General features: G+C 40.2%; 1 protein-coding gene across 1 annotated transcript in view; it reads right to left on the reverse strand.

Annotated features, from left to right (window-relative positions):
* The window catches only part of CD101 (CD101 molecule), a 33731-nt gene extending 20711 nt beyond the window's left edge, over positions 1–13020 (reverse strand). The window contains exons 1-3 of the mRNA XM_029229121.1: positions 12936–13020; positions 5285–5665; positions 3511–3927 (exon numbers count right to left, since the gene is read on the reverse strand). Of these exons, the coding sequence (XP_029084954.1) occupies positions 3511–3927; positions 5285–5665; positions 12936–12978 (841 nt within the window). The 5' untranslated portion in view covers positions 12979–13020. The remainder of the gene's footprint in view (positions 1–3510; positions 3928–5284; positions 5666–12935) is intronic.
* Between the last annotated feature and the right edge of the window lie 711 nt (positions 13021–13731).

Here is a 13731-nt window from a genome sequence, read left to right on the forward strand (position 1 = left end):
CCTAGCCAGAGCAGTTAGACAGAAAAAGAAATTAAAGGCATCCAAATTGGAAAAAAGGAAGTAAAACTGTCACTGTTGGCAGATGACATGATCTTACATATAGAAACCAAAAAAATCTCCACCAAAAGATGTTAAAACTAATAAAGAATTTCAGTAAAATTGCAGGATACAAAATCAACATACAAAAAAAAAAAATCAGTTGCATCTCTATACCCTAACAGTGAACTATCCAAAAAAGAAATTAAGAAAACAATCCCATTTACAATAGCATCAAAAGGAAGAAAATACTTAGGGATAAATTTAACCAAGGAGGTGAAAGACATGTACAATGAAAACTATAGAACACTGATGAAACTAACTGAAGATGAAACAAATAAATGGAAAGATATCCCACGTTCATGGGTCGGAAGAATTAATATTGTTAAAATGTCCATACCACCCGAAGCAATCTATAGATTCATTGCAATCCCTATCAAAATTCTAATGGCATTTTAAAATAGACAAAAAGAATTCTAAAATTCATATGGAACCACAAAAGACCCTGAATAGCCAAAGAATTTTGAGCAAGAGCTGTAGGTATTACATTGCCTGATTTCAAAATACATTACAAAGCTAGAGTAATCAAAACAGTATGGTACTGGTATAAAGACATATAGACCAATGAAACAGAAAAGAGAACCCAAAAATAAATCCATGAATCTATGTCAATTAATCTCCAATAAGGGTGCCAAGAATACACAACAGGGAAAAGATAGTCTCTTCAAATAAGTCGTGTTGAATAAACTGGATATCCACATGCAGAAGAATTAAGTTGGACGCCTATCTCGTGCCATATTAAAAAAATAAACTCAAAATGGATCAAAGATTTAAACATAAGACCTGAAACTGAAAAACTACTAGAAGAAAACAGAAGGGGGAATTCCCTGGCAGTCCAGTGGTTAAGACTCTGCACTTCCACTGCAGGGGGCACAGGTTCAGTCTCTGGTCAGGGAACTAAGATCCCACATGCCACATGGCACAGCCAAAAAAAAAAAAAAAAAAGAAAAAGAAAAGAAAATAGAAGGAAAACATTCTTGACACTATTTTGGGCAATGATTTTCTGGATATGACCCCACAAGCACAGGCAACAAAAGTAAAAATAGATTGTGGGATTGCATCAAACTAAAAAGATCCTGCACACAAAAGAAACAATCAACAGAGTGAAGAGACGATCTACAAAATGGGAGAAAATATTTGCACACCATGTATTTGAAAAAGCGTTACTAGCCAAAATGGATAAGAAACTCATACAAATTAATAGCAAACAAACAAACAAAAAAAAACCCAAATAACTTAATATAAAGACGAGCAAAGGATCTGAAGGGACATTTCTCAAAGGAAGACATACAAGTGACCAAAAATATGGAAAAAGATGCTCATCACTAATCATCAGGGAAATGCAAATTGAAGCCACAAGATGTCACCTCACATCTATTAGGATGGCAATTATCAAAAAGACAAAAGATAGCAAGTGTTGGTGAGGATGGACAAGAAAAAGGAAACCTTGTACACTGTTAGTGTACAAGGAATGTCAATTGGTATGGCCATGATAGAAAACAGTATGGAGGTTCCTCAAAAACTAAAAGTAGAACTACCATATAACCCAGCAATCCTACTTCCAGGTACATATCCAAAGGAAATGAAATCAGTATCTCAAAGAGATATCTGTACCCCTATGTTCATTATTCATAATACCCAAGATATGAAAACAACCTAAGTGTCCATCAAGGGATAAATGTATGAAGAAAATGTGGTATATATACACAATGGAATATTATTCAGCCATGAAAAAAAGGAAAATCTTGCCATTTTCAAAAACATGGATCAACCTGGAGGACATTTTGCTATGTGAAATAAGCCAGACACAGAAAGACAAATATTGTGGAAACTAAAAATTGACAAAATGAATACACAGAAGTGGAGAGTAGAATGGTGGTTACCAGGGGTTGGGGGAGTGGGGACAATGGGGAGATATTGGTCAAAGGGTACAAAGTTTCAGTTATGCAGGATGAATAAGTTCTGGAGATCTAATGTACAGCATGGTGACTACAGTTAGTAATACTGTGTGGTATTACTTGAAATTTGCTAAGAAGGATCTTAAGAATTCTCACCACATACACAACACAACCACGTGAGGTGATGGGTATGTTAGTGAACTTGATTGTAGTCATTTCACAGTGCATACAGATATCAAAACATCATATTGCACACCTTAAACGTATACAATTTTTATTGATCTAAATAAATAAAATTTTAAAATAAAGAGTTTTACATTTTTAAAAATTGTCTTCAAAGAGAGGGGAAAGAAGCACATTTGATGTGTCTCCAAAGGACTCCCTGAGTATAATTTAGACACGTAACGCCATCAGGACAATTTTTAATAGGATAGAATAACACTCCTCCTAAAACAAAAGAAAGAAAACTTCAATGATCCACTATTGGATCATTGCTTTTAGCAGGGATATATATGGTTATAGACCTCCTCCTACTGGACCAAAGCCCACGTGGAGAGACCAGGAATCAAAATGGAGGCTTCCTGCTTGCTTTGGCGAAAGTGTCAATGGATCATGAAGAGTGACACCGTTCCAAGGAAACGGGGTAAGGCGGAAGGAGCAGTGACTAAGACAAGGCTTCACGTTGGAAATAGGCTACTCTGAGGCGCAGGTGTCTTTGGGGAGAGGGCCTTGGAGAGATACACCTGTCTTCATACGCTAGCTCTAGCAGAGCGAGCTAAGGCAGAGCATTTAGCTGAGGCTCAGGGTCATGTTTCAAAAATGGGGACTTGACTAGTTGCCTCAGAGGGTGGTTGTTAAGACTAAATTCGATAATGTATTATAGATAAAGTGCTTACACAGAGCCTGGCAAGAATGGCAACAAAACTATTTCCATGCATGGCTGTGGAATCTACCTAACATTCAACAGATTTTATCCCATAGAAAACCTCCCGTGGACAGAGCCCCAAATCTGTCCTTCTTACTTATGCTTCCCAGATGACAAAAACAAAATTTACTCAAACTTTCTAATGATTTTTTTTTTTTCGCGGTACGCGGGCCTCTCACTGTTGTGGCCTCTCCCGTTGCGGAGCACAGGCTCCGGACGCACAGGCTCAGCAGCCATGGCTCACGGGCCCAGCCGCTCCGCGGCATGTGGGATCTCCCCGGACCGGGGCACGAACCCGTGTCCCCTGCATCGGCAGACGGACTCTCAACCACTGAGCCACCGGGGAAGCCCTCTAATGATATTTTTGATCCAACAAAAGACTAGAAAAAAACGAAAAGAGAAAACTCCCTGGCGGTCCAGTGGTTAGGACTCCGCGCTTTCACTGCCGAGAGCGCGGATTCGATCCCTGGTCGGGGAACTAGGATCCCATCCCGCAAGCCACGTGGCACAGCCAAAAAAAAAAAAAAAAAGAAGAAAGATATCCAAATACCCACTACTAGCTGTTAATGAATTTCCCGAGAAGATAATTACCTGCTGGATGGACCCTCAGAGTTGTTTGATCTGTCTGCTTTTTCGTGATGGAAGTCCAGGTTTCATCCGGATCCTGAATCCATTCAGTTGCCTCACAAAACAGCTGGCCCTGATCTGAGGGCCGGAGCCTCCCTATGGACAGCCTGAAGGTAGTGACCCCAAGCCTGTCGAGCCGCACATCACCAGCTGCAAACCTCTCTGTATACAAGGGCCCAGGGAGCAACATAAAATCTTTGGAGAGGGAAATAATCTTGTTGGCTTGGCTTCTTTCTCCATCTTGCATCAGGTACCAGGTGACAGAGAGGTGAGTATGTTGAGCTGTGGCTTTGGATGACTCACAGGTAAGTTCCAATGGCTCACCTTCCTCCTTACTGAGAGTCTGGGAAGTCATGGCAGCAGAGAGGGTATCTGGAATGACTAGATGCAAAGGAATGATTGTAATTGACTGAGTACCTGTCAGACTAGCCTCCTAGATGAAGATGGTGCCCTGGCCCAACATCTGTACAGTACATACTGTGAGTTGGTTTTCCACCAGCCATATGCTTTCCCTATTGCCAACAGGAACACTGGCATCTATATACATACAGACTATGGAACTCGGCAAAGCTATTGGTTCACTGTTGTACTGACCCTGATTTTACATTTTTAGCATAGGCTGTAACCAATTTAGCTATTCAGACACAGAGGTTTTAAATGGGAAAAGCACTGGGAGCTAGAAGACTATATTCTGATCCTATATTTGTCCCTATTTGACTCCATGAATTGGAGGAAGTTACTTCACTTCCTTGGGCCTTCACCTGCTCCTTTATAAAATAAAGTTCTGAAATAATCTGTTATAATTTATCATTCAGAGCCAAAATGCAGCCCTTACCAAAGTTTCGAAAACCATCTTACTACCCTACCATTCTTTCCTTCCTCAAAGGAAATCACACAGCCTAAGTTTATGTGAAAGCAACACTTAGATTCAAAAATGAGTGTTTATTGAGCATTTACTCAGAGCTAACCACTGTGCTAGAGAGTGAGGTAAATGTTCTCTTCTCATGGAGCTCAAGGTGAGGTCAGAGAGGGTCATGTAAGTAGCCAATTACCACATAAACTGGGTGAGTACTAATAACAGTAGTGTGAACAGAGCATCAAGAAAGAACAAAGATGGGAATACTGCCTGAGACAGAATGGGTTTCACAGAAGAGGTAATACCTAAACTGGGTTCAGAAGTACATGTAGGAGTTTGCTAGGCTGAAAAGGGAGTAATAAGATATTCTAGGCAAAGGGACAAAAGGGTAATTTCAAATAATATGACCCTTGCCCCATAGGTAACTATGTTAGAGAATGGTAGTTTGAGAATAATTACTTCCAAGTTAATGACTTACTTCCTATGGTATTATATTAATTATATATAAACATATATTAAATATATTAATACTGGCTCTTCTATCAAGTTAATATTCTGCCTCTGAGAAGAGACATGAGAACTCTCAAAGCTTTGTCTAATGCTGTGCTATTATCGACCTATGAATAGCTGTGGGCAAGGCCTAGGAAGACCACGTACTATCTAACTCTTCATGACAAAGTCGATTGGGAAAATGGATTAAGAGCTTTAGGGAATATGAGATACCTATTTGTGACAAACTCCAAAATATCCAGAGGGGTATGTGGGCTCTTTTGCGAAAACAAACAGCACAATATAAAGTCATGTCACGTTGCAAGGCATCGTGTTGATGGAGAGAATCTGGCTTCTCAGGGGCTGGCTAGAAGAGGAGGGCACACAGCTTACCAATTAGATTCGTCTTTGCACTGTAACTCCCATAGTATTTTCCATCAGTGTTGGGTGTGTGACACTCATACTCGCCGGAATCCTTCATCTGGAGCTTGGAGATGTGCAAAAAGACTGAGTTACCCTGGACCTTCTCCACGTAGATTTCCCTACTTTGCACCCGCTGTGCATACACTGCATAAGAGAAGGTGGCATCCTTGGTGCTAATGATCTGGATTTCTTGGGTCGGGGCTGTCGGCAGGTAAACAGACCACTGGAAATGCTGCTCAGAAGGTCCCTGGTGGCCAGTTACGTTGCAGCCGATGCTGATGGGGTAACCTTCAGCTCTGAACAGCGGTCCTTTCTGAACTGTTACTTCTCTCTGGGCAGTGCTGAGCTTAGCTTGCAAGTAGGAGAAAGAAAGGGGAATAAAAATAGATTAGTGCTCCAGTTCCCAATGTGCCACATTATGTAGCTCCCTGTATTACAATTCTAGAAAATGAGATCGCAGGTTATTAGCTATAATCAACTCAAATGTTCAATACCTTCTCCAGGATGAGGAGCAGTGGAATGGCTTGATGAGTTAATTGTTCTTTTTTTTTTTTTTTTTTTTCCGCGGTACGCGGGCCTCTCACTGTTGCGGCCTCTCCCGTTGCGGAGCACAGGCTCCGGACGCGCAGGCTCAGCGGCCATGGCTCACGGGCCCAGCCGCTCCGCGGCATGTGGGATCTTCCCGGACCGGGGCACGAACCCGTGTCCCCTGCATCGGCAGGCGGACTCCCAACCACTGCGCCACCAGGGAAGCCCGAGTTAATTGTTCTTTTATAAGTTTAACTTCCATAGTAATCTCTAGTCTCTTAAAAAAAAAATGTTTAGCTTCATCAATGTAACATGACCACTTTCATAAAACGTATCTGCTTATCTAAGTGCACCTGAAGTAAATACGATGTATAATAATTCACCTTTTACATTATTTTAAGGGAAAATTCCTCGATATACTTCCTCAAGCCTCCAATTCCTAGGTACCTGTCATCGAGCTTTTCTCACAGAAATGATTGCTGGAGAGGCAGAGTTTATGGCACTGCTCCTGGTGCCATGCTTTTTCCTGCTGGTTGGTTGGAAATATCTGTAGCTCCCGGCCAGGTGTGATGCAAGACTAGCTAAAATTAGCATCTGAAGAAGCAGCAGCACTTCCTTTCTATACCGCGGAGGGTTTTTCATTTTGTAATTTTTTAAAGAGCCACTACAGCTTTATGGAAAAGCTTCATACAAGGTGACTGTCAAGTCCAACAGGATCTGGGATCAGATTTAGTTTAGTTGTTCTCTTACCCAAAGTTTTCAGTTGGGACCACTATGGAATGTTTCCTGTTGGGACAAATCTTAAGTATTAGGTTTAAAGGAGAAAATCTTATTCAATGGTAACATTTCCTTTGGCATACACCTTTTCAAAATCAAGACTTTTTTAGAAATTAAAAGGTATGTATTTATTTATTATGTTACTATTAAAGCCTAGTTTATTTTGTGTAACAGAAAGAACAAAGAACAAATGACAGAGATGCCACAGGGTGAGCTAGATCTTTCACTCGGGGCCTAGGGCCCAGTGGAAAGACATCAGAAGAGTCCAACAGGGAGCAATTGCTGGTATTACAGAATCAACAGAATAGAGTTCATAAGTAGGCATGGAAGAAGCAGAGCATCTGCTGAATTTTTTGAATCCACAAGGACAAAGAGTAAAGGAGACCAGAGTGAAAAAAAAGTGAGAGAGGGGAAAATGACATTACAGAGACCATGAGTATAGGCTGAGTATAGGAATTTTAGAATGAAGACAATTCTGATAGGAGGAGACCTGCAAAAAAATAGGGAGAAAGGGTAAGAGATCACCTGATACAGTCAACTAAAAATTGCATATGGATACAATCAATGCAAAACTGGAAAACAAACATGCAATCAGTCAACCAATCACACAAATTTCCAGTAATCATTTAAAATATACTAATTTATTCATAAATCCCAGTTAATGTGATATATGTATGTTATGCTCTTTTTGTAATAAGCACTTAGGAATAGAAGGTGGACCATATGAGAAAAAAATTAAAAAATTTTTTTCAAAACAGATGACTTTTTATTGAAGTATAGTTGATTTACAATATTGTGTTAGTTTCTGGTGTACAGCAAAGTGATTCAGTTACACACATATATATATTCTTTTTCAGATCCTTTTCTATTATAGGTTATTACAATATATTGAATATAGTTCCCCATGCCATACAGTAGTAAAATTTTAAAATATTATTTACCAAAAAATTGTACTACAAAGGCAATTTAAAACATTGTCAGCAATGCTAGCCAGTCTTAGAGACATACATCTTAGAGAAACGTGAGCACTGCACCAGGCTACACGTGAAAAAGTATCCACAGCAGCAGTGTTCATTACAGCCCCCAAGCTAGAGACCATTCATATGTCCATCAACAGTAGAACAGGCAGACTGTGGTACGTTCATAAAATGGAATCTTATACAGAAATGAAAGTGAGTGAATTGCAACTGGTTGCAGAAACGTGGATCACTGTGTTTAATGAAAGATGCTGAACACTTTAGAATCTTTTTGACTATACTCTCCATAAAATTTAAAGAAAGGCAAAAAAACCACACTGTATTGTTTAGTGATGCAAACGTAACGGGTAAAACTATTTAAAAAAAAAGCTAGGAAGTAGGTATCACGAAAGTCAGCAAAGCGATTGTGTATGTGTGTGTCTGGATGGGACGTGTGGCAAGGTGGGTGGGTGCTTCTAGGGTCCTAGCAATGTTCTATTTCTTGACCTGCATAGTGATTACATGGTTTTTACTTTTTATTTATTAGTTAAATTGCACATTTATGTTTTATTAACTTTTCTTATATGTTATATTTCAAGATAAAAATGTTTTAAAAAATATGATTTCTGAGGTACCACTAAGATGTTTATGTCAGGACATGTTTCCACAATGTTATTTTTGGTGTCTAGGCAACACTTAACATTTTTTATGACTTTTCGGAGAGATGGTACCACATGTGAAACATTTTATTTTGAAAACTAGCACTTCATTTTCTACTGCTTCGCCTACTAATTCAATAAATATTTGTTCAATCACTTATAGTGTTTCTGATGCTTCAAGGACTAAGATATGAAGATGAGTTTGGGATAGTCTCTGACTTCTTGATTTTACAGTTTAGTCAAGTAGGGTGGTAGTCATTTGTCCTGGAAAGAAATATGATAAAAGCGCTTTGAGGAGTTTGAAGGAAGGAGACATTACATTTTGGGGGATGGAAATAGGTAAGGTGTATGGAAGATATAGTATTAAAACTGGACTTTGGAGAAGGTTATGACAAGTTAAGTGGAGAGACAGGGCCTTTTAGGTGAAGGAGATTTCATGAAAAGACTGTATAAGTAGTAATCAAAAGAATTGTTCAGGAAATAGAGAGTAATCAGTTGGATTAGGGGGAGAGTTACATGAAGATTAATAGAAAGAGGTAAGAGTGGGTAGGAATTTTGAGTCCAAAGCATGAAGGGCTTGACTATCATGTTTAAAAGTTTGGACTTGATTGATTAGGCAATGGGGAACCCACTGAAAGTATTTGAAAGGTCTTAGTAAAATTAACCTGAAGTGTGTAGGATGATGGAGTTAGAAGTAGACATCAGGTAATGATAGTAGCCCAGAAGAGGAGTGATAAAGGCAATAGAAATGGAAAGAAGGCGGCTATAATTTAAGGGCCACTGTGGAGATAAGATCTATAGAGTTTTTCAGTGTCTTAGATGCTTGGAGGTAGATGGGGTAGATGGAGGGATGGAAGGCAGCAGGAAATCAAAGATGATACCAGGTTTTGTAAGGGTGACTGGGAGTAATGGCGCTGTTTACAGGAATAAGGATTTCAGGAAAAGGTACTGTTGTGTACCTTCGAAGGTGAAGGAGAAGACGGTGCATTTAATTTTGGAAATACTAAATTAGAGTACCATGGAATAATCAGGAAGGAAATCCAGCAAACATTTGGAAATAATATTTAAATATATGTCTATATCTGTAGCTATATCTATCTAGCTATACTTTAAAATCTACTCAACCCTTTGAAAATATTTGTAATCCAGTCCTCTTAAGAACTCTGAGATGTTCCCATATTTAGCAATGTCAAAGTTGTAAATGGTACAGCCAGAACTGAACTTGGATTTACACATGTCGAATTCCTGGCTGTGTCCATTGTTTCCTCACTGCTTCCTGTAAATGCCTGTTAACTAGGGAGAGTTCTGGGCTGTAGATGCAAATTATGTCAGTTACATGTAAGCACTGGGAAGCGTTCGGGAATGTAAGGAGAGGGCTGAAGAGAGATTATTAGAGGATCTCTCTCTTTAGGGGATAGGGTGAGGAACAAAACCTACAGAAGGAAGAATCAGGGAGGGAAGAATCAGGTGGCAGGGCAGCAAGGACGCAGTAGCTTGAAAACCAAAGGAGCAAAACCGTCCAAGCAGAAAGAGCTTGTCAGCACTGCTGAATGCGGCTGAGAGGGTAAGGACTCTAAAGGCAGACGAAAGTCTTTGTAGTTTGATGAGAAGGAGGTCAGTGGAAATCTTTGTAAAAGAGATTTCCATAGAGCAGAAGCAGAGTATTTCAAGGGTAAGAAGCAACTGCAAGAAGCATAAACTACTTCAAGAAGTGTCATGGAGAAGGGAAAGAGATAGAATAGGGTGGCAGTTAGAAAGAGTAGATGGACGTGGGCAGAGCAGTGAGGGAGGATGGACACGGGTACCTCTACATGTCTACGGGCAGAGGAGCTGTAGAGGGGAGACATGGATGAAGCCAGAGAGAGGATGATGAATGGCATAAGGTGCTAGTAGAGGCACGAGGTCAAGAACATGATTGGGAGGGTACTCAGAAAAGCGGAAGAAACAGTGAGAAGTTTTAACAGGTATTGTGGAGATAAAAAGGAATGACTGACAGAGGCCAATTCAAATGGCCATGCATGGGGAATCATACATACACTGAAGCATCTTATTATACATCTGTTTTCTGTGGGATGTTGTACATATCTCTCCTCCTAAAGAGTGAAATACCTCAGAGGACTGACCCGTTGCTTTCTCTTTCAATAGACAGAGGGTTAGGCACCTCTGCACAGCAGGTCAGATTCTTGTTGACTGATGGACACAGAGCTTGGCACTGATATACTGCATTGGAGTCACATTTTTGTAACACGAAGAATTCCCTAATGGTGTGGACTTTTTCCAAAAACATTAATGGGATTGCCAAATTTTCTATTTCAGGATTATTTGAATGGAAGCTATTTGACCTATATAAAATGTGGCCAACACCTGGCCACTTTTGATACGCAAAAACAGCAACTTCAAATGCTTCCACCTTATACAAAACCTAGCTGGAGAACACCACGCACAACAAGTGACTTCTCTTTCTTTACCCATATAAAATCCCTTTTTGCTTGGAGGCTGAGAATGCTTCCATCCATAATTCAGTGGATTTTTTTTTCGTGAATGCAGCCCCAGTAAGACAAACAGTAGCCCCTCCCCAGGACCCTCCCATGTTAATGACTTTTATTTGTAGGGCAGCTATTCAGGGTGAGGGGTGACAGACCAATCAGACAAAGCTAAGTCTAAGAGCTCATCTACCCATGACGTTAACCTCATCTGGCCCCATATTCTAATAGGATTCATCAGTCTTTATATATTTATTTAAAAAATTAATTAGGACAAGGTATACATTTGCTAAACAATGCAATTGGTCAGTTGATCATCCATCATTTAATTAATTTCCTTCATATTTCCCTCTGTATTTGTAATGACAGATAGCAGGCTTCCAAAATTTTTTTCAAGTTACCTCCTGATATATATGTTTTTCACATAAAAATTGTGGCTCTACACAAAATTTGTGCTTAGGAAGAGTTTAAATTTAGAAGAAATAATTATATAACCCAGTTTAGGTAATGGTTTAAATGGGGCTTGAAAGGCTTGAAGCTTCCCCTTTTGAAACTTGGTTATTACTTTCCTTTTCCCAGGCCTTTCATCTTACTCACTAGGGAAAAAAAAAAAGACAAAGAGAGAATTTGCAGTTGTCTGACTTATTGCACAATGTAAGCCCAGTTTCCCCATACACAAGCCAAACACGCGGTTCACAGACACAAAGCACAGACACTTGAGAATCACACTCAGACACCTGAATAGGACACCAGCCAACAGTCCCCAAAGGGCCCCACCAGTGAACCTAGTCATTAACGTCTGCCAAGCCAGTCTAGTGGGCACTGATTACCCAGCAACTGGTCCCAGTAACCTCCTGCAGGCCACCTCTCACCCCAGCAGGTCCCATATCTGATCTTTACCTTACACTACCCAATGTCTTTTGAGACATGAACCCCATTCAACTCAAGCCAAGGTTTATTAAGCACCCCGTTGAGCTGAATGCTGCACCCTTTTCGTGTATTAGCCACAGCCTTGGTCACACTGATTCTAAGCTCTTTTAGTTCCCCTATTGTCCAAGTCCCTTCACTAACTCCATCCAGTCTCTTTAAAGCAGAAGTTTTTAACTTGGGTCCACATGGGGGATGAAAAGATTCATAAACTTGGGTGGGAAAAAACCCTACATCTTTATTTTCACTAATCTTAATGGAAATTTAGCATTTTCTTCAGTCATGAATGTAGGCAACAAATCATAGATATTTTCACATCACACTACATCTATTGCAGATATCTTGAAATATTGTTCATACTCATTATGACTTTGAAGTTTGGCGGTTAATAGACCACCTCCAGATCTTATTACGTAATACATAAATAATGAAGCAAATAAATGACTACATCAAAGTTTACTTTAAAGTATTTCAATAACCCTATTTCAATATGATTGATTTTCCCTATAATCGTATACATTTTAATTCACACATTTAAAAATTATTCTAAGTTGGGGTCTGTGGGCTTCACCAGATGCTAAGAGAACCCATAGCACTAAAAAGTAGCTGCTACCTGCTCTGTCTGCTCTGAGACTATTTCATTCCTTCCCCAGTTCATCTGTTCACCCATCTCCCCCCAAAACTTCCCCTTTCGCCATCCTGTTCAACCATGTACAAATGCCCCTGGGCCAACTGAGGTCCTTCCACTTGCCCCTCAGCAGAGCCAAGTGAATCTTCCTGCCCCTTTCTCAGGCTCTTAGTAGTCAATTCCCACTTCATCTCACAGATGAAGTCCAGAACCTTCTTTTAGGTTAGCCTAAAACTCCTAAGTGCTCTCATGACACTTCCTTCCATCCGGCCACATCCCCAAGGCACATTTATCTAGACAAGTTCTAACATCAGGCATCACCTCTCAGTCTGAGGAGTTAAGCCTCTTCCTATCTCCAGGGATGAGTTAGCCCAAGAACATAAGATGGAGGCAGGGCCAGCAAAATCAGCAGCTCTGGCCACACACACAAATGTAAAAACCAGTGGGATCAGATTCATGGGACTCAACCTAACATTGCACCTCCTGGAACTCAAGGATCTCTAGGTAGCCAAGAACATCATCAAAAGTCAAAAATGACTGCCAACACCAGAGATGTGTGGCATGGTTTTCCCTGTAGAGACCAAATTGTCTCATTTTATCATCCAACAGTCTCCATTTGACTAGCTCCTTGACAACAGTAACCTACAGAATTATGACACTTACTCAGAAAGAGAAAAAAAGATGCTACTCGTGGGAAGCGTGCCATTTGGACCAGCAGAGACCTTTCCTGGTGGTGTCACTGAAGTTGCTCAGACGCCGAGTGACAAATGTTGCGCTCTCACTACAAAGATAAAGAGGAAGCAATGGTGCGGTTTCCAGCCCACTGAGAAACAGAGACGGCTTACAAAGAGCAATACAGTTTGCTTTATATGGCTCTTTGCTAATCATTCAAATTTACCTACTTATGAAGTTATCTTCATGGGCAGGTAAACATAGATAGATAAAAATAAGAAAAGATGAGCCTCCTCCTGGTTAAATACATATCATTAGGTAATGATAAGGGAATTTAAGTAAACAGAATAAATAATCAAGCAGCAATTTTCTCTTCTTAGCCCTTACCTCGCCTCCCATCTTGGCAGAGGAAAGGACTGAGAAACGAGAGAAGCGCCCTTAGAAGACATGAACCTGGGGAGACATGCGGTGACGGTGACGATAACACACTCTAGGTGGGTGTGCCTGGGTCTGCACAGACTGTATGTTTAATAGTTGATCTTAGAACAGTTAATTAATCTTTTCTAACCCTCATCGACAAAATGGAGATACTAACAGTATGTGCCCCATAAGATTGCTGTGAGAATTGAATGAACTAATTCACTGAAAGCACTTAGAACAACATCTAGTACATAGAAAGTGCTCAGTGCATATCAGCGACATTTAAGGGAATCTTCATCTACCCAGCATGGGCCTGGGCACAAAGGATGGTGGGGGAGTGACTTCACAGACTAGGATTAAGTTAGCC

Source organism: Monodon monoceros, unplaced genomic scaffold (genome assembly GCF_005190385.1).
Source record: "Monodon monoceros isolate NGI ecotype Baffin Bay Population unplaced genomic scaffold, NGI_Narwhal_1 Super_Scaffold_18, whole genome shotgun sequence".
In the NCBI taxonomy this organism is placed as follows: Eukaryota; Metazoa; Chordata; class Mammalia; order Artiodactyla; family Monodontidae; genus Monodon; species Monodon monoceros.